General features: G+C 37.1%; 1 protein-coding gene across 3 annotated transcripts; it reads left to right on the top strand.

The window, feature by feature from the left end:
- Positions 1-864: 864 nt before the first annotated feature.
- Positions 865-12,229, top strand: LOC106086637 (F-box only protein 28). 3 transcript variants are annotated; one of them, XM_013251400.2, is made up of 5 exons: positions 865-1,099; positions 6,110-6,237; positions 6,333-6,682; positions 6,788-7,053; positions 11,610-12,229. In XM_013251400.2, the coding sequence occupies exons 1-5, from the start codon at positions 1,016-1,018 to the stop codon at positions 12,102-12,104; spliced, it is 1,323 nt and encodes a 440-aa protein (XP_013106854.2). In that variant the 5' UTR covers positions 865-1,015; the 3' UTR covers positions 12,105-12,229. The 3 variants fall into 3 exon arrangements, with proteins under 3 accessions (XP_013106854.2, XP_013106846.2, XP_013106838.2); XM_013251392.2 differs by having other exon boundaries at positions 6,333-6,700; XM_013251384.2 differs by having other exon boundaries at positions 6,333-7,053.
- The last annotated feature ends 9,322 nt before the right edge of the window (positions 12,230-21,551 follow it).

The raw sequence follows: 21,551 nt of genomic DNA, 5'->3' as shown, positions 1-21,551 counted from the left end.
ACTTACAACAAAAACAGCAGATTTCTTTATGTTTTGTCAGAAGGAAAAGAGCTTTAATAAAAAAAATAGTAATAATAAAATAAAATAATAAAATAAATAATAAAATAAATATTTTGAAAAGCGATTTTCATGTGTTATTTTTATTCGTATCACGCAACTTTTACAATAGTAACATTTGACATGTCATAAGAGAAGAACATGAAGTGTAATGGCACCTTCATCACTGATTTTGATAGATAGTACACTCAATATTTTGTTGTTGGGCGACTGCTACCACCTGTAAATAAATATGTCTTGCCTGAGATGGTTTTCCACTTCCTTGAGTGCAGATTTAGTGACTTGTGATAGAAAATATTTGCAGGGAAGTTTTGCCAATACGCCCAAAGAAATTAGTGTGCGTGGGTGTATCCGTGTGCAGAAAGTGTGCGTACATGAGCGGGCAATATGCGAGAAAGGAGATAACAAGGAGAGTGCGAATAAAAATCTGAAATTTTAATACCGTCAAATCTGACGGGCTGTTAACAGCTGTTCGTGTGCGGCCACCTTTTTAATTTTACCATACCACAAATTTCTTTGCGTGTGTTGGCAAAACGTGATCAGCTTGATGGCAAGATGGCGGATTGCACCATATGATTTGTGGTTGTTGCACAAATGAGACCACCTTGAATTGTTTCGCCATGCCAACACACATAATTCGTAATAATCATAATTTTTATCGATCTGTCTCCCTGTGTAAACGACTTCTAAATACTTAACGCTATTTTGACACATAGCCCAAAACGCCAGAAAATAGGTTCGGACATTGGGCGGTGCGGCGACATTTTTTAACCCTCATTTGTCCGTCATTTGACACATTCTCTCGTTCCCTTGTTCGTTGTTGTTTTGTGCGTCTTTGGCTTTTGTCTTTCTTTCTGAAAATCGTTAACATTCTAGATCAAATTCAGCAAAAATCAAAACTTGTAATCGTGTTTTTGGCGAAAAATAAATAAGACCGAAAAAACAAAAGTTTTGTGGGATGAACATATTGGAATTACCTCCCATTATTCTACTGGAGATATTCGAGTATCTAAGTTATGATGAAGTTTCGAAAAAAAGGCTGGTAAGTTGGTTGTGAGGACTTTATTTTATTATCCTCGTAACAATTCACATTAACCTTTGTATGCTGGACTGCTTCATTTTCAATTTTTGAAGTGTTGACCGGTAAGGAAATTAAATGGCAAAAATGGAAAGTCGTAGTGGATGTATTAAAGGTGTGACCGATGTATGCGAATTTCCTTCTTCCACGTAGATCCTAACAACGAAATACATACAACGTGGAGGGAGAATGGCCATGTTGTTGTTGTTGTTGTTGCAGTGTGTTGTACACTGAGGAAGCAACCCTTGCCGATGAAGGAATCCATCGGGTCAATCCGGTACGTACAACCGGCTGCCATGGGATTGAGGGAGAGAGGCCATGGTTCATGTGAATGTAATTTCTTGATTTTCAGCATGTGACAATGGAATAAGAGAAAGGTCTTAGTATTACCAGTTTATTTTTGTGCAGCGGTGTCCAAATTTGAGCGTTTTTACATGCTTATATATATGTTTAAATGGTATCAAACATACCTCATTGTCCAAAAAAAAGGACCTTTACATAGCCGGAGAATTTTTACATGGATGACTGACATTCTTTGTAATGACGCCAACTTCAGTAAGGGTTTTGATGTTCTTGAGTTATAAAATTATTCGTTTTACGCCAATGACGAGCGCACCAATAATTATCAATGCACCAATGCTTTGGTGTTCTTTTTATTTCATTTGGTTATGGCGGTAAATTAAAAATCGGTGGATTCCATTCAGACTATTAACTATCTGGGTCGTAACTAAAATATAATATAAATAAATCGGTAAGCGCATAGATAATCTTGCTCGCCTATGGTTATCAATAGGACAACTTTCATTGAAGAAAGAGAAGTGTGTGCGCACTGTTTTTTAAATAAAAACTACGCATCAGAAAAAAGGAGAAGAGAACGAATAATACTTAAAAAATACAGGTACCCTAAAGGTCCAGCACTCCACCGCCGCAGCACTTGCAGAATCCATCCGCAATCCAAGCCTGGAAAGTTCGTCAGTCACCTTGTTCACCGCCACCCTTGGTGAACCGGGACTCATCGATCGAGACGCTTCTTGCATCTCCCGATAATGAATGCGAGGTCATAGCGGAGTAAGAGGGAATGATAGAGCAGCCGATTTGGCAGTGAAGGCCAGAGGATTGCCGTCAATAAACTTGTTAACCCAAAGTCTTCCGGGTCGACACAGTCCGAGTTAAGGGCATGCCCGGTCGGTAGGACGACGAAAATCCTATGGGAAGATACGAATCGTGAGAAGACGATGCTATAACTGAATGCAAGAGAGAAGGAGGTCGCGGCATGGTATAACACTCCTGTGAACACTCCGATCTGTGTGGAGGTCATATGTAGTTATCACGAGAAACTCAGCTGAAAGCTACCGGGGGCGGCCATAGGTTGCGCATGGCGGGATACTTTGTATACGGAGTAGCTACGACTACAGTCACGGACAATCAGCGGTATCGAGTGGAGTGTCTCAGTGAGAGGCCGGGCGGCACCGTCTCCTGCTTAAAGGCAACAAAAACCAATGGCTATCACTTTTCCGCAACGGTCGGTCCTATGGATCGGAACGAGCTTACTCATATTTAGCAGTTTAACAAGGATCGCTACCTCCACATGCAATCTGGCTACAACAAAAACAACAGCAAGGAGGTCAGTATAGCTTATGCAGCTCACCTATGCAAAACCAGACAAGTGATACCATGTGTAAGGTATGTGGGGAAGATAATGAGACGTTGGAGCATTTCCTATGTCATTGCTAGGCTTTCGCCCCTAACAGACACCGAAGTAGCACTAAATTCCAAACATAGTTTTTCTCTTTCGAGTTTACTTTTTAGTATTTAGAGCGCACACCAAGCCTATTACTGGCTTAGGTGCATGTCCATAGGGGCATGGGCGGATTAATACCCGTATCCTCTTTTCAACCTAAACTAACATACTCCAAGCAACTCAACAAACACTCCTTCGCAGGTGCCCCAACCATCTTGCACCAAACTGTATAAATTGAGGGAAGGTCCAAAGTTCCCTTTCCGTTATGCCATTCCCTATGTCGCCATCGAAGAAAAATCCGCTCAACTCGTAAAAAGATAATTCCTGTCGACCACGAAGATATGACGTTAAAATCCGCAGTTATGCTTTCTTTGCCCCAGTAAAAAAAAACGTCCTGTTCCGCGATATATTTGACCATAGGGCCTTGGCCATCCTGCCACCAACATCATCATTACTCGCCCAGTTTGCAGGTCAAACGTAGAAAGCCAGAATTTATTTTGGTTTCGTTTTCGATTGCAAAATACATCGTCCCCCATTAAGCTCAACTCGAAAGAGAAATAAACAAATAAAATGGTGAAATTAAAGAGTCGATTATAGTTAGAAACCCAACCTCAGTTGCGTTGCCAACGGGCAAATTTATTGTAAAAATATCAATTTCTGCATTGAATTGTATACTTTTTTACAATTTACTTGGTAGCTGAAAGGTAAAAACACTGATATTTACTGCGCTTGACAAAAATTGTATTACATTATACTAATTTTTATATCAAGGTTTTATCTCCTGGCAACGTAACTGCAGTTTTAATTGCAGTCCATAATTGACTCATAAATTCGCCCTGAGAAGAAATCGTCTATCCAACAAGAAGTTCGTACAGTTTAAGGTTCATCCATTCAGCAGTAGGATCATCGCTAATCAGGAATTCATTTCCCAAAACCCCCTGATGGCAAGGGACTTAGCAAAGTCTGATAGCCGTGCCCATGTTTGGAAAAATTTCCCTTTTTACCGGTTACTGTCTGGAACTCACAATGCCCCATGCTTAAGTACGCCACCTAACTTTCCAGTGGCTTTATGGTCTTTATATGTCGTAAACAGTCTGGACCTCACAAGGCCCGACGTTTAAGTCTTCACCGCCGAATGACTCTTGCTCCAGTGCCCCATTCTAATTTGGTTCCTTCGCACTTTGAGTACACCACAGACAGCTTTTGATCTTTAATCAGCTTAAAAGACAAGTCATTTGAATAGATGTTGGGCAATTTAGGAGACCCTCAGACAATCACATAATATACATATCCAGAAAGTCAGAGCACAGGACATGTTTGGAAGGGTGGTTTAGCATAGTCTCTCTCCGTAATTATAAAATAGAAGGACGGAGATATGCCTAAACTTTTTAGAGCATTTTGGTGGACTTTCGGGCAGCAATTCAAAGTGGCAAAATAATACTAGACATGAGTATTCTGGAAAAATTTAACACATACTGTGTTGATGCCAGTTCAATTGTATTATTCTTAATGATTTTAATCCTAACATGAATTACATTTATGGTTGAATCACATTGAATTGAATTTTTAAAACAGTTTTAAGTATCTTAAACTTCACTTTTTCTCCCGTCAATTTACGTATTTTGAACAACTTTGCATCCATTCTATGCAAAAGGGCCAAATCTTTTACTTAAATGAACAAAGAGCGGCCATATTGACGAAATTTCCAATTCGCCTTCTCATAATTCTATGCATTTTACCTTGCTTGCACCGCCATTACTTCACTTGTGCAGCGTCAACTCATGAAGGCGGTAAGGATTTGCTGAAACTAAATAAACTGTATCTGTGAAGCTGACCTGATGCCTTTTATTTCACCTGTTCTTTTTTTCATATCTTACACTTTGGGAGCATCACTATAACGTACAGTTCACTAACAGCTGCTTGTTGCCCAACTTGTACATGGTCCTTCGAGCCGGATGGTCTGACTGATCCAAATTTCAGTAAGCCTGCTCAAATAGACATGCTACTGGGATGCGATGTTTGACCGTTTATTCTGAAATCTGGGGTGCAAGAGAATGTCTCTGGAACTCTTTTGGAACTCACAGGAAACAGAATTCGGGTGGGCATTGAGTGGCATGTACAAGTTGGGTAGCAAGTACACCCAGAGAAAAGTTGATATCAAACGTGCTCATTTTAGTATCTTACAATATTTATAGTAAAGCAACACTGTAGGGTACAAAAGCAATACAGGATGGTTTGGATGAAACATAAAATGATTAGTACCGTTTGGTACTAGCCTTAGCACCGAACTGGTATTGGCTTGAATATCAATCTGTTGTTGGTTTTAGCAGCAGATCGTTATTGGTTTTAGTACCAAACCGTTATAGATTATTCCACCCCATAATAAAAAAAAAACATTGTAAATAATTTTAATTCAATTCTTTTTTAATTATTTATGTTAATAATTAAAAAAATTATGTTACACCATGACCAACCCCAATTCCTTGTATTTTAAATGTACAATGTCCTTAGACTTTGTGCTATTTCCATTTTCACCGCCTTCGAGTATTTGAACAGCTTTTTTAACCATTCAAAATATTTTAAAACATTTTATTTATTTGTTTAATGTTTTATAATGGCTTCAATATTTTAAGTCGAAAGCTCAACAACACTTCTGGCGCGATGACAATAATACAAATATGACACGGTATTGAATTGATACCAAATGGTATTAAAAATCTTTGCCAATGACGCAAACAAAATAATACCTGGCGGTATTGGAGGCCACCGTAGTGCAGAGGTTAGCATGTCCGCCTATGACGCCTGGGTTCAAATCCTGGCGAGAACATCAGAAAAAAAATTCAGCGATGGTTTCCCCTCGTAATGCTGTCAACATTTGTGAGGAACTATGCCATGTAAAACTTCTCTCCAAAAAAAGGAGGCCCCTTATCATCGAGCTTACAACTTGAATCGGACAGCACTCATTGATATGTGAGAAGTTTGCCCCAGTTCCTTAGTGGAATGTTCATGAGCAAAATTTGCATTGGAAAAGTATCGTAATTTTTCTATCAGTGTAGCTGTAAGTGGACTGTATGTTGTAATGATGCTCCCAAAGTGTAAAATATGAAAAAAAGAGCAGGCAACGGGCATTTTCCGTGGCTAGCCAGAGAAATTTTTCTTGAAAATTCCCTTTCCTAGTTTTGTAATCTCCGAAAGTATTAACACATTTTTCAATTTATTTGTTTTACTTAAAGGTTTGTCGACGATTCGATCAGGTAGCCCAGCAAGTACTAAATTGTGGCTTTAACAAAGTCATTAAGCAACACACCGTTAATTTCAAGCGCATTAAAGCCCTACTGCCAAGAAGAGAGTCGGAAAGACGGTAAGATGATTCACCTGTTATATATCTACATATTTGTTTGACATGATGCAGGGTTATTTTGTATGAATGTATGTATGTTTGGTTGCGGCGTTTAGAAATCACTGCCTCGCTCGCCATGCTGATATACTTACTTCCATTGAGACTCGCATTTCTATGCTATCTATGACTTACACCAAATACATGGATTTGAATTTGTGCTGTTTTATACCAGGAAAAGTTCTGGATGAGATATTCCGCATACTACGTTTGATTGCCAAAACCACCAAACCGCTGAGACCACATGAGGTATTGCAAGAGTTGCGTGACATTTCCTCAATGGCCATTGAACATTTTGATGAGAAAATTGTAATACATTTGAAGAAATCATTTGCTGACAATAGCAGCAATAGCGCAAAAATGTGCTGTCCCGATAATAGACGTTTGGCGCCCACCAGTAGTGGTCTGGGTAATATTTCATTCAGTGGTATGGGAGGTGCATCTCCGCCGCTCGTAACACCTTACGTCTATGGTAGTAATGAATATATTTTGGAACCTCTTACTCACCGTTTAGGTTTGATTGGTGATCGCCTAAATGGAACATCATTTAAGACACCAGTCAATAGCAACAGCAGTGGTGGTATCACAGATCAACAAACACCATCGATGTCTTCATCATCGTCGTCATCATCATCATCATCATCATCAACATCGACATCGTCGTCAGCATATTTTAGTGACTTGCATCCACAGCATCCACCCGGTGCATGTCCCGAAGCCCATTCTACAATGATGTACTGCAAAAAACTTGAAGCCGAATACAAGAAAGGTGTACTAAAGGTAAATTTGAAGACCTTTTTTTTGATGTTTACGTATTGACGTATTGCAAATTTGCCCACCAACATTCCAATAAGGAACAGAGGCAAACTGTTAACGTAATAGTTTAGACAAAAATGAAACTCTTTAACATTATTTGGAGATGTTATCAAAGATATGACAACAAGTTTAAGAAAATTAATTAATTTTTCTTGGATTCCATTGCTTATTACATTTGTGTGGAGTTAATCAGCTATTTCTGGTGAAGTTGGCTGAAGGAAGTTATTATTGTTGTAGCCACATAATAACATTTGGAGATAGCGATTCTTATCAAAGTTCGTTTCGACCGATCAACGCGGTAACGGTGTTGTTGTTGTAGCAGTTTGTTGTGTTCTATCTTTCGTCTGCTTGATTCTGTTGAGTGTCAAGACCCTGGAACTCTGCGACTAAGATGAGGTGTGTCCACAGGGATCTGGGTCTGAATCGAGTGGGTCTGGCAGTTGAACAGGTGACGTGTATCGTGCGGTCCCTGGTTACAATCGGGACATACATATTGCACGTCGGCATCAATCCTTGCTCGGTAGGAGTTGAGGCGGCTGCATCTATCGGAACGTAATTGAGCCAGAACCACTCTGGTTTGCCGGGGGAGGTCAATTTCTTCAGGTGCAATGGGAGGCGGTCGTTCTCCAAGGACTACATTTACCCGGTAGCCATTTACCGCACCTGCTGCATGAATGTTGTCTAGATCTGCTTGATATGCCGCTTGATCTAGAGATTCTCTCTTGTAGCGCTGAACCTTAAGCTCTAGATTATGTAGATCTGCCTTAAGGCTTCTGGGCGGTGGAAATCTATCCACAAGATGATGATTTGCGATAACAGCCCAAAAGGTATTGCTTAGACTGCATGTAGTTATGTCTTCGCACTGGTAGGATCTTTGTCTTCTGATGGTGGTGGTCCACATGAGAATTGAGGAAACAGCCCGTCGCCGTTCGGTGGGAGGCATTCTGACAGATCTGAATATTATTCCACTGCGTGTCACAAAACTGACGAGACCATACTGGTGCAGCATAACTTAACACAGACCGGCCAATTGCTTTGTACGTGGTCAACAAGGTTTCTTTGTCTGCACCTTTGTCTGCAACTGCTTCCAGCAAGTGACTTGAGGACCTTGTTTCTACTTTTGACTTAATCGAGGAGCTGTCAAATGTGACCCCAAGTATTTTGGGACACTTGGAGATATCACCCCACCTTGGGGAACTCCCTGTTTCATTCATTCTACGGTGCTTCGACTTCTTATCCCTAAATTCCACAAATGACTGGCGACCACATAGATAATTCGCAACCTAGCGTTTCAGGCCTGACTGGAGGGACGTGTTAGCGATGTCCTCAAATAGTTTGGCATGGCTGACCGTGTCGAATGCCTTCGATAGATCCAGTGCCACGAGGACCGTCCTATCACATGCTCTGGGCTGATTGAATCCACGGCAAATCTGTTGTTGTGCTATGCAGTCTTCGAAATCTATGTTGATGCTCGGCGAATGGAAATTTTCCTACGAGGCTCGGGAGGAGTAATGTGTCAAGCGCCTTTGCTTCTGGTTAGAGAAGGGAGATCGGTCTGTACGACTCCCCCCAACTCGGGTCTTTTCCAGGCTTCAGTAGCGGGATCACTCTGCCTTTCAAAGGACAGGTTGAGGACAGTGGCAAGGTACTCAACTCCAGGTAAATCCAGATTCTTCAACATCAATGTAGAGATTCCATCGAGGCCGAAAGCCTTGGATGATTTGGCGCCACGGATGACTTTCGTAACTTCGCGATAAATTGTGATAGCTATCCATCGGCTCGGAGACCACGAATGCGGCAATTGGTTCTCCCCCTTGCCCTGTCACTCTCGGGATGCACAATAAATTGACGATTGAATAACCTGGCTCATCTCTTCGGATCATTTACGGTTATTCCGCCAAAAGTGACTGAGGTCCTGTCAACCCGTCTACCGGGGTTCGAGAGTGACTTAACAGTAGACCACAGCTTGACTAAACCGGTGCCTTAGTTACATTGCTCCAAGTGTTCCAGCCACAAATTCCGCTTATGTTCGTTCACTACCCTGTTTATTTCCAAATTCAGCTTACTAATGCTGGGTAAGTGGGGTCCATACGACAAATCCCATCACGCTCGTCTGCGAGTACCACTGCCTGCGCCGGGAAATTGGGCCGCACTTGGGGTATTCGACCGGCTGGTATAAAGCGAGCGGCTGCTGCGTTAATGATGTCTCGGAATTTTCTCTCGGCAACTAGCACATCCGAAGGGGGTGACCAGCCCAATCGGCCTTCTTCTGATTGATAAACGTCCGGCGCTCAGAGGTTATGAAGTCGGTTGGTCGGTCGATGGTGAGAATTATGGGAAGGTGGTCTGATCCCAAAGGGATGACGGCTTGCCAGGATACGTCGCTCAGGAGATCAGGGGATGCAATGGAAATGTCTGGCGAGCTGCTGCACGTCCTTGTAATCCTAGTTCAAACGTGAAGCCTTCAATCTGCTCTGCCAAAGCTATGTCACGCTGGTCGTTACCTAGGGGAGAATGCCATTAGGTGTGATGTGCATTAAAGTCCCCTAGAACCAGACGATTATGGCCAGATAGTAACCCACTTATGTCGGGGTTGTAAGCTTGGCCATTAATTAGGACACAGCTATCAACCGGCGGTGTGTACAAGTTGTATAGCTCAATCTCGGCAGTATCGGGCCTGACTGCTATCCCCATGCACTCCATGTAGGGGTCACTAGCGCCAGGCGCAGGCGAGAAGGGTCTATATTGCACGGAATGATGTATCACGAAGGCTAATCCCCCACCCCCATTCCTTGAGCGATCCTTACGTAGCACATTGTATCCGTGACAACTGTGCAAGCTGCAGGTATTGATCAGCTTTGTCTCCTGGATCGCTGCGGCCAATATGTTCTTCCGACTCACGAAATGCACAATCTCATCGATCTTGCCACGGAGACAGTTGCAGTTTAGTTGCAAAAATGATACATTTCCCGGCACTGGCCTGACAATATTTGGCCTGGGATGCTGCCGTTGCGTATATTGCCGTACGGGAGAGGTCGGGGGACGCAGAAGGCGACGACGACGCTTGTGACCCATTGCTGGCTATGTTCGCACAGCACCGTGCAACATATCCAGTATGACTACTCCAGTAGTGAAGTGAGGCCAGAGCAAGATCGGAAATGTACCCGCTCCAAACCAAACAGAACCAGGGTCCGGGGTTCTTTTCAATCCCGGCACGGAGCAGAAGCGTGCGGAGAAGGCACTCCGGGTATGTCCCTCCCACGAAGAAAAAAGACGAACACGTACACTGAGGCGGCAGCCCTTGCCAATGAGGGTTCCATCGGGTCAATCCGGTGCGTTTAATCGGTTGCCATCGGAAATGTACCCACTCTATGCACCGGTTACACCTCACCGACACCGACCGATGATGGAGGCGGGCGAACAGATTCAGGATCCGGGGCTCTTTTTCAATTCCGGCACGGACCAGAAGCGTGCGGAGAAGGCACTCCGGGATGTGCCCCTCCCACGGCGAAAAAAGACGAACACGTACACTGAGGCGCGGTAACATGATGACCATTAGTTTTTTAAAGGCGCCATTAACTCAGGGTGAGTTATGTGGAGCATCATAGGCACTCAGTACTTAAGTAAGAGCCGCAGCGGCCTGGCCTTTTTCTCTCCACTCAATAATGCTGATTGACCACGTTTCAGATTTATACTTTGCTCACAAAACCGTATCATTTAACTCTTCTATTGTCTTGATTGGGGGACATGTTCGCTTTTGTGGGGTTTTCGGGTTGGACAATCCCTTATGATAATTGGACGCATATTTTTTTCCCGCACAAGAAGCAATTTAATGAATACCTACACAACAAGATTAAATTAAAGATATAGTTGTAGTGCAGACTTATAGGTCAACAGTCATATATCCTTCTTAAGAAATAATAAAATAATTTTGAAAGAAATAAACTTTTTCGAATATCATTATAGAAAATAATTAAAATAAACTTTAGAATTTTGTGAATATCAGAATTGTTCTTTTCACGCATCCATATTGCCTTAACTGAGCTATATTTTTTTTTGGGGCTCAAGTAGGGGAGGGGTGTTCAATCCATTTAGGTTATGTTAGCTTATAGATTAACCAGTGAATCAATCCCATGGCAGCCGGCTGTATGTACCCGATGAATTCCTTCATCGGCAAGGGCTGCCGCCTCAGTGTACCACACATTGCTACTACAACAACAACAAAAACCCGTGAATTCTCAATCCGATGGCAGTCGGTTGTACGTTCGGAAATTTTTCGTTTTTTATAACTCAGGTCTTACCTTTGGGCATTGAAACATAAAGTATACTTGTTCCATGGAAGGCAAAATTGATTCAGCAAAACAAACAAACCAGAGAAACCAGAATATTTGACATTTGACCTTTTGTGGACATCTTTATAACTTGTTGTCATCTTTGACCCCTTTTGGATGTCTTTAGTTGCTAGTAAATTAATTTCGCAAATTGTCTTTCTGTTTTCCCCTCTCGATATTTTTTGACAGATGCAACGTATGCAACAATTACAAAATTTGCAAAACAAGCGCTTGCAGCAAGCCTTAAGTTCTGTGGCTCAACTTAATGTACAGATTGTTGAATTAAAAAAACGTTTGGAGGATGTGGATGCCAAAAATCGTGAAATTTCAGCAAACATAAGACACATCAGCGGTGGCGGCTCTCCGGAAACAACGGCCCCCAAAACAACACAACCACTACCACCACCACCAACACCTTCCATGTGCAGCAATAGTACAGATATTATTGCCGACGAAACCACAAATACAATGTCAATGTCTTCTTCCACCGCAATTGCATTGAATGAATCAACAACTGAAATCGAAATTAAAGCTAATAAAAGGCGATGTGAAGATACCAGCCTGACTGTTGGTGACATAACACCAGCCATAAATGCAGTTGAAGCTATTAATGCCGCCACTGCCATTGCAGAGAACTGTGATCCACCACGTTTTTCATTGAAGAAGGCCAAAATAGAACAATAAATTCTTTAAAGTATTTACTTAAATGTTAGCTTAGATGATCGAGAACTAAACTACGCAGCACTTTCTCCATAATCAAATGAAATCATAAGTCGATGTATTTTTTTAAATATCTCAACTTCATAAAACTTATGTTTACATTTAATTAGTAAAAAATTGTAAAAAATATTTACAATTGAGTTTGTAAAAATATTCAACATAACTTTTATCACAATGTATATCAAGAATAAGAAAAAAATCTTTTCAAACGTAACAATAACTATAAAATACATACATATATTAAAAAGGAATATATGACAGCTTTTTTATTCTTTCCCTAATAAAGTTTCAAACATTGTGTTTCAGAAAATTTTATTTAAATTTTATCACATATGGACTGTATCGAAAAAAAAACTACACAAACGATATTATTTAGTATAGTTTTTCTTTTATTTCAAATAAAGCTTGATATTCTAATGAACATAGACACATTTGGAATATAATAATGGGGTACTGGTTTTTTTTTTTTTGCTTAAATTATTTTTATATCCTCCACCATAGGATGGGGTGTATACTAATTTCGTCATTCTGTTTGTAACTCCTCCAAATATTCGTCTAAGACCCCATAAAGTGTATAAATTCTTGATCGTCATGACATTTTAAGTGGATCTAGCAATGTCCGTGCGTCTGTCCGTCTGTCGAAAGCACGTTTACTTTCGAAGGAGTAAAGCAAGCCGCATGAAATTTTGCACAAATACTTCTTATCAGTGTAGGTCGGTTGAGATTGTAAATGGGCCATATCGGTCCATGTTTTGATATAGCTGCCATATAAACCGAACTTGGATCTTGACTTGTTGAGCCAGTAGATGGCGCAACTCTTATCCGTTTGGCTAAAATTTGGCATAAGGTTTTTTGTTATGACTTCCAACAATTGTGCCTAGTATGGCTCAAATCGGATCATATCCTGATATAGCTGTCATATAAACCGATCTGGGGTCTCGACTTTTTCAACTTTCCGATCCGATTTGGTTGTAATTTTTCACGTGGAATTTAGGTATCACTTCCAACGACTGTGCTAAGTATGGTTCATATCGTTTCATAACCTGGTATAGCTGCCATATAAACCGATCTTGGATCTTGACTTCTTGAGCTGCTAGAGGGCGCAATTCTCAACCGATTTGGCTGAAATTTTGCATGAGATGTTTTGTTATGACTTCCAATACCTGTGCTAAGTATCGGTACATAACCTGATATAGCTGCCATATTATCCGATCTGTGATTTTGACTACTTGAGCTTCTAGAAAGCGCAATTCTCATCCGATTTGGCAGAAATTTTGTACAACGGCTTCTCCCATGACCTTAAACATGCGTGCACAATATGGTCTGAATCGATCTTTAGCTTGATACAGCTCCCATATAAACCGATCTCCCGATTTTACTTCTTGAGCCCCCACAAGGCGCAATTCTTATACGAATGGACAGAACTATTACACAATGACTTATATAATGTTCAGCATTCAATTCATTTATGGTCCGAATCGTAGTATAACTTGATATAATTCCAATAGCATAACAGTTCTTATTCATTATTATTAATTGTGTGCCTAAAAAGAACTCGACAAATGCGATCCATGGTGGAGGGTACATAAGATTCAAACATTTATAATCGAAGACGATTAGAAAACTAAACGGAATTACTTAAAATTTGACATTTTAATTTTTTGATGCGAAATTTACATATTTTCTGCAAAAAACAAGGTCAAAATCGCATAAACATCAAAAAACAAATTTTTTTTGGGCGTAAAAATTCAAAGTCGTTTTCGAGGCCTAAAACGCTGTAACTCCTTCATTTTTTCGAATTTCGAAATTGATCAAGCATTCCGCAGATCGAATTTCGAAGACGATTAGAAAAATAAATAGAATTACTTAAAATTTGACATTTTATTTTTTGGCATTTTTTAGCAAAGGCTAACCCCTTAGGAAAATTTAAAATTTTTGATGCGAAAAAATTTTTCGAGTTGAGTATACAGTACTGAGGATTATGGCAAAAAATTCGGATGAGTGCAACTCCTACATATTTTCGGCTAAAAACAAGCTCAAAATCGCATAAACATCGAAAAAACCAATTTTTTTGGCGTAAAAATTCAAAGTCGTTTTCGAGTCCTAAAACGCTGTAACTCATTCATTTTTTCGAATTTCGAAATTGATCAAGCATTCCGCATATCGAATTTCGAAGACGATTAGAAAAATAAACAGAATTACTTAAAATTTGACATTTTATTTTTTTGGCATTTTTTAGCGAAGGTAACCCCTTACCAAAATTTAAAATTTTTGATGCGAAAAAATTTTTCGAGTTGAGTATACAGTATTTAGGATTATGGCAAAAAATTCGGATTAGTGCAACTCCTACATATTTTCCGCAAAAAACAAGCTCAAAATCGCATAAACATCGAAAAAACCAATTTTTTTTGGTGTAAAAATTCAAAGTCGTTTTCGAGGCCTAAAACGCTGTAACTCATTCATTTTTTCGAATTTCGAAATTGATCAAGCATTCCGCATATCGAATTTCGAAGACGATTAGAAAAATAAACAGAATTACTTAAAATTTGACATTTTATTTTTTTGGCATTTTTTAGCGAAGGCTAACCCCTTAGGAAAATTTTAAATTTTTGATGCGAAAAATTTTTCGAGTTGAGTATACAGTATTGAGGATTATGGCAAAAAATTCGGATGAGTGCAACTCCTACATATTTTCCGCAAAAAACAAGCTCAAAATCGCATAAACATCGAAAAAACCAATTTTTTTTGGTGTAAAAATTCAAAGTCGTTTTCGAGGCCTAAAACGCTGTAACTCCTTCATTTTTTTGGATTTCGAAATTGATCAAGCATTCCGCATATCGAATTTCGAAGACGATTAGAAAAATAAACAGAATTACTTAAAATTTGACATTTTATTTTTTTGGCATTTTTTAGCGAAGGCTAACCCCTTAGGAAAATTTTAAATTTTTGATGCGAAAAATTTTTCGAGTTGAGTATACAGTATTGAGGATTATCAAAAAATTCGGATGAGTGCAACTCCTACATATTTTCCGCAAAAAACAAGCTCAAAATCGCATAAACATCGAAAAAACCAATTTTTTTTTTTTGGTGTAAAAATTCAAAGTCGTTTTCGAGTCCTAAAACGCTGTAACTCATTCATTTTTTCGAATTTCGAAATTGATCAAGCATTCTGCATATCGAATTTCGAAGACGATTAGAAAAATAAACAGAATTACTTAAAATTTGACATTTTATTTTTTTGGCATTTTTTAGCGAAGGCTAACCCCTTACGAAAATTTTAAATTTTTGATGCGAAAAAATTTTTCGAGTTGAGTATACAGTATTGAGGATTATGGCAAAAAATTCGGATGAGTGCAACTCCTACATATTTTCCGCAAAAAACAAGCTCAAAATCGCATAAACATCGAAAAAAACAATTTTTTTTTGGTGTAAAAATTCAAAGTCGTTTTCGAGGCCTAAAACGCTGTAACTCATTCATTTTTTCGAATTTCGAAATTGATCAAGCATTCCGCATATCGAATTTCGAAGACGATTAGAAAAATAAACAGAATTACTTAAAATTTGACATTTTATTTTTTTGACATTTTTTAGCGAAGGCTAACCCCTTACCAAAATTTAAAATTTTTGATGCGAAAAAATTTTTCGAGTTGAGTATACAGTACTGAGAATTATGGCAAAAAATTCGGATTAGTGCAACTCCTACATATTTTCCGCAAAAAACAAGCTCAAAATCGCATAAATATCGAAAAAACCAATTTTTTTTGTGGTGTAAAAATCCAAAGTCGTTTTCGTGGCCTAAAACGCTGTAACTCATTCATTTTTTCGAATTTCGAAATTGATCAAGCATTCCGCATATCGAATTTCGAAGACGATTAGAAAAATAAACAGAATTACTTAAAATTTGACATTTTATTTTTTTGGCATTTTTTAGCGAAGGCTAACCCCTTACGAAAATTTTAAATTTTTGATGCGAAAAAATTTTTCGAGTTGAGTATACAGTATTTAGGATTATGGCAAAAAATTCGGATTAGTGCAACTCCTACATATTTTCCGCAAAAAACAAGCTCAAAATCGCATAAACATCGAAAAAACCAATTTTTTTTGGTGTAAAAATTCAAAGTCGTTTTCGAGGCCTAAAACGCTGTAACTCCTTCATTTTTTTGGATTTCGAAATTGATCAAGCATTCCGCATATCGAATTTCGAAGACGATTAGAAAAATAAACAGAATTACTTAAAATTTGACATTTTATTTTTTTTGGCATTTTTTAGCGAAGGCTAACCCCTTAGGAAAATTTTAAATTTTTGATGCGAAAAATTTTACGAGTTGAGTATACAGTATTGAGGATTATCAAAAAATTCGGATGAGTGCAACTCCTACATATTTTCCGCAAAAAACAAGCTCAAAATCGCATAAACATCGAAAAAACCAATTTTTTTTTGGTGTAAAAATTCAAAGTCGTTTTCGAGTCCTAAAACGCTGTAACTCATTCATTTTTTCGAATTTCGAAATTGATCAAGCATTCTGCATATCGAATTTCGAAGACGATTAGAAAAATAAACAGAATTACTTAAAATTTGACATTTTATTTTTTTGGCATTTTTTAGCGAAGGCTAACTAACCCCTTACGAAAATTTTAAATTTTTGATGCGAAAAAATTTTTCGAGTTGAGTATACAGTATTGAGGATTATGGCAAAAAATTCGGATGAGTGCAACTCCTACATATTTTCCGCAAAAAACAAGCTCAAAATCGCATAAACATCGAAAAAAACAATTTTTTTTTGGTGTAAAAATTTAAAGTCGTTTTCGAGGCCTAAAACGCTGTAACTCATTCATTTTTTCGAATTTCGAAATTGATCAAGCATTCCGCATATCGAATTTCGAAGACGATTAGAAAAATAAACAGAATTACTTAAAATTTGACATTTTATTTTTTTGACATTTTTTAGCGAAGGCTAACCCCTTACCAAAATTTAAAATTTTTGATGCGAAAAAATTTTTCGAGTTGAGTATACAGTACTGAGAATTATGGCAAAAAATTCGGATTAGTGCAACTCCTACATATTTTCCGCAAAAAACAAGCTCAAAATCGCATAAACATCGAAAAAACCAATTTTTTTTGTGGTGTAAAAATCCAAAGTCGTTTTCGTGGCCTAAAACGCTGTAACTCATTCATTTTTTCGAATTTCGAAATTGATCAAGCATTCCGCATATCGAATTTCGAAGACGATTAGAAAAATAAACAGAATTACTTAAAATTAGACATTTTATTTTTTTGGCATTTTTTAGCGAAAGCTAACCCATTACGAAAATTTTAAATTTTTGATGCGAAAAAATTTTTCGAGTTGAGTATACAGTATTTAGGATTATGGCAAAAAATTCGGATTAGTGCAACTCCTACATATTTTCCGCAAAAAACAAGCTCAAAATCGCATAAACATCGAAAAAACCAATTTTTTTTGGTGTAAAAATTCAAAGTCGTTTTCGAGGCCTAAAACGCTGTAACTCCTTCATTTTTTTGGATTTCGAAATTGATCAAGCATTCCGCATATCGAATTTCGAAGACGATTAGAAAAATAAACAGAATTACTTAAAATTTGACATTTTATTTTTTTTGGCATTTTTTAGCGAAGGCTAACCCCTTAGGAAAATTTTAAATTTTTGATGCGAAAAATTTTTCGAGTTGAGTATACAGTATTGAGGATTATCAAAAAATTCGGATGAGTGCAACTCCTACATATTTTTCGCAAAAAACAAGCTCAAAATCGCATAAACATCGAAAAAACCAATTTTTTTTTGGTGTAAAAATTCAAAGTCGTTTTCGAGTCCTAAAACGCTGTAACTCATTCATTTTTTCGAATTTCGAAATTGATCAAGCATTCCGCATATCGAATTTCGAAGACGATTAGAAAAATAAACAGAATTACTTAAAATTTGACATTTTATTTTTTTGGCATTTTTTAGCGAAGGCTAACCCCTTACGAAAATTTTAAATTTTTGATGCGAAAAAATTTTTCGAGTTGAGTATACAGTATTGAGGATTATGGCAAAAAATTCGGATGAGTGCAACTCCTACATATTTTCCGCAAAAAACAAGCTCAAAATCGCATAAACATCGAAAAAAACAATTTTTTTTTGGTGTAAAAATTCAAAGTCGTTTTCGAGGCCTAAAACGCTGTAACTCATTCATTTTTTCGAATTTCGAAATTGATCAAGCATTCCGCATATCGAATTTCGAAGACGATTAGAAAAATAAACAGAATTACTTAAAATTTGACATTTTATTTTTTTGACATTTTTTAGCGAAGGCTAACCCCTTACCAAAATTTAAAATTTTTGATGCGAAAAAATTTTTCGAGTTGAGTATACAGTACTGAGAATTATGGCAAAAAATTCGGATTAGTGCAACTCCTACATATTTTCCGCAAAAAACAAGCTCAAAATCGCATAAATATCGAAAAAACCAATTTTTTTTGTGGTGTAAAAATCCAAAGTCGTTTTCGTGGCCTAAAACGCTGTAACTCATTCATTTTTTCGAATTTCGAAATTGATCAAGCATTCCGCATATCGAATTTCGAAGACGATTAGAAAAATAAACAGAATTACTTAAAATTTGACATTTTATTTTTTTGGCATTTTTTAGCGAAGGCTAACCCCTTACGAAAATTTTAAATTTTTGATGCGAAAAAATTTTTCGAGTTGAGTATACAGTATTTAGGATTATGGCAAAAAATTCGGATTAGTGCAACTCCTACATATTTTCCGCAAAAAACAAGCTCAAAATCGCATAAACATCGAAAAAACCAATTTTTTTTGGTGTAAAAATTCAAAGTCGTTTTCGAGGCCTAAAACGCTGTAACTCCTTCATTTTTTTGGATTTCGAAATTGATCAAGCATTCCGCATATCGAATTTCGAAGACGATTAGAAAAATAAACAGAATTACTTAAAATTTGACATTTTATTTTTTTTGGCATTTTTTAGCGAAGGCTAACCCCTTAGGAAAATTTTAAATTTTTGATGCGAAAAATTTTTCGAGTTGAGTATACAGTATTGAGGATTATCAAAAAATTCGGATGAGTGCAACTCCTACATATTTTCCGCAAAAAACAAGCTCAAAATCGCATAAACATCGAAAAAACCAATTTTTTTTTGGTGTAAAAATTCAAAGTCGTTTTCGAGTCCTAAAACGCTGTAACTCATTCATTTTTTCGAATTTCGAAATTGATCAAGCATTCCGCATATCGAATTTCGAAGACGATTAGAAAAATAAACAGAATTACTTAAAATTTGACATTTTATTTTTTTGGCATTTTTTAGCGAAGGCTAACCCCTTACGAAAATTTTAAATTTTTGATGCGAAAAAATTTTTCGAGTTGAGTATACAGTATTGAGGATTATGGCAAAAAATTCGGATGAGTGCAACTCCTACATATTTTCCGCAAAAAAACAAGCTCAAAATCGCATAAACATCGAAAAAAACAATTTTTTTTTGGTGTAAAAATTCAAAGTCGTTTTCGAGGCCTAAAACGCTGTAACTCATTCATTTTTTCGAATTTCGAAATTGATCAAGCATTCCGCATATCGAATTTCGAAGACGATTAGAAAAATAAACAGAATTACTTAAAATTTGACATTTTATTTTTTTGACATTTTTTAGCGAAGGCTAACCCCTTACCAAAATTTAAAATTTTTGATGCGAAAAATTTTTTCGAGTTGAGTATACAGTACTGAGAATTATGGCAAAAAATTCGGATTAGTGCAACTCCTACATATTTTCCGCAAAAAACAAGCTCAAAATCGCATAAACATCGAAAAAACCAATTTTTTTGTGGTGTAAAAATCCAAACTCGTTTTCGTGGCCTAAAACGCTGTAACTCATTCATTTTTTCGAATTTCGAAATTGATCAAGCATTCCGCATATCGAATTTCGAAGACGATTAGAAAAATAAACAGAATTACTTAAAATTAGACATTTTATTTTTTTGGCATTTTTTAGCGAAGGCTAACCCATTACGAAAATTTTAAATTTTTGATGCGAAAAAATTTTTCGAGTTGAGTATACAGTATTTAGGATTATGGCAAAAAATTCGGATTAGTGCAACTCCTACATATTTTCCGCAAAAAACAAGCTCAAAATCGCATAAACATCGAAAAAACCAATTTTTTTTGGTGTAAAAATTCAAAGTCGTTTTCGAGGCCTAAAACGCTGTAACTCCTTCATTTTTTTGGATTTCGAAATTGATCAAGCATTCCGCATATCGAATTTCGAAGACGATTAAAAAAATAAACAGAATTACTTAAAATTTGACATTTTATTTTTTTTGGCATTTTTTAGCGAAGGCTAACCCCTTAGGAAAATTTTAAATTTTTGATGCGAAAAATTTTTCGAGTTGAGTATACAGTATTGAGGATTATCAAAAAATTCGGATGAGTGCAACTCCTACATATTTTTCGCAAAAAACAAGCTCAAAATCGCATAAACATCGAAAAAACCAATTTTTTTTTGGTGTAAAAATTCAAAGTCGTTTTCGAGTCCTAAAACGCTATAACTCATTCATTTTTTCGAATTTCGAAATTGATCAAGCATTCCGCATATCGAATTTCGAAGACGATTAGAAAAATAAACAGAATTACTTAAAATTTGACATTTTATTTTTTTTGGCATTTTTTAGCGAAGGCTAACCCCTTACGAAAATTTTAAATTTTTGATGCGAAAAAATTTTTCGAGTTGAGTATACAGTATTGAGGATTATGGCAAAAAATTCGGATGAGTGCAACTCCTACATATTTTCCGCAAAAAACAAGCTCAAAATCGCATAAACATCGAAAAAAACAATTTTTTTTTGGTGTAAAAATTCAAAGTCGTTTTCGAGGCCTAAAACGCTGTAACTCATTCATTTTTTCGAATTTCGAAATTGATCAAGCATTCCGCATATCGAATTTCGAAGACGATTAGAAAAATAAACAGAATTACTTAAAATTTGACATTTTATTTTTTTGACATTTTTTAGCGAAGGCTAACCCCTTACCAAAATTTAAAATTTTTGATGCGAAAAAATTTTTCGAGTTGAGTATACAGTACTGAGAATTATGGCAAAAAATTCGGATTAGTGCAACTCCTACATATTTTCCGCAAAAAACAAGCTCAAAATCGCATAAACATCGAAAAAACCAATTTTTTTTGTGGTGTAAAAATCCAAAGTCGTTTTCGTGGCCTAAAACGCTGTAACTCATTCATTTTTTCGAATTTCGAAATTGATCAAGCATTCCGCAGATCGAATTTCGAAGACGATTAGAAAAATAAACAGAATTACTTAAAATTAGACATTTTATTTTTTTGGCATTTTTTAGCGAAGGCTAACCCCTTAGGAAAATTTTAAATTTTTGATGCGAAAAATTTTTCGAGTTGA

This window comes from Stomoxys calcitrans, chromosome 1 (assembly GCF_963082655.1).
Source record: "Stomoxys calcitrans chromosome 1, idStoCalc2.1, whole genome shotgun sequence".
Lineage (NCBI taxonomy): Eukaryota > Metazoa > Arthropoda > Insecta > Diptera > Muscidae > Stomoxys > Stomoxys calcitrans.
The sequence above is the reverse complement of the archived record's forward strand: the minus strand, read 5'-3'. Positions and strand labels throughout refer to the sequence as shown.

Bases quoted from the DNA above. Each gene is read 5' to 3' on its own strand.
- LOC106086637 (XM_013251384.2), top strand. From the start codon at position 1,016: ATGAACATATTGGAATTACCTCCCATTATTCTACTGGAGATATTCGAG. The intron at 1,100-6,109 runs GTAAGTTGGTTG...TTTTACTTAAAG, and splicing joins AAGTTTCGAAAAAAAGGCTG to GTTTGTCGACGATTCGATCA. The intron at 7,054-11,609 runs GTAAATTTGAAG...ATTTTTTGACAG, and splicing joins ACAAGAAAGGTGTACTAAAG to ATGCAACGTATGCAACAATT.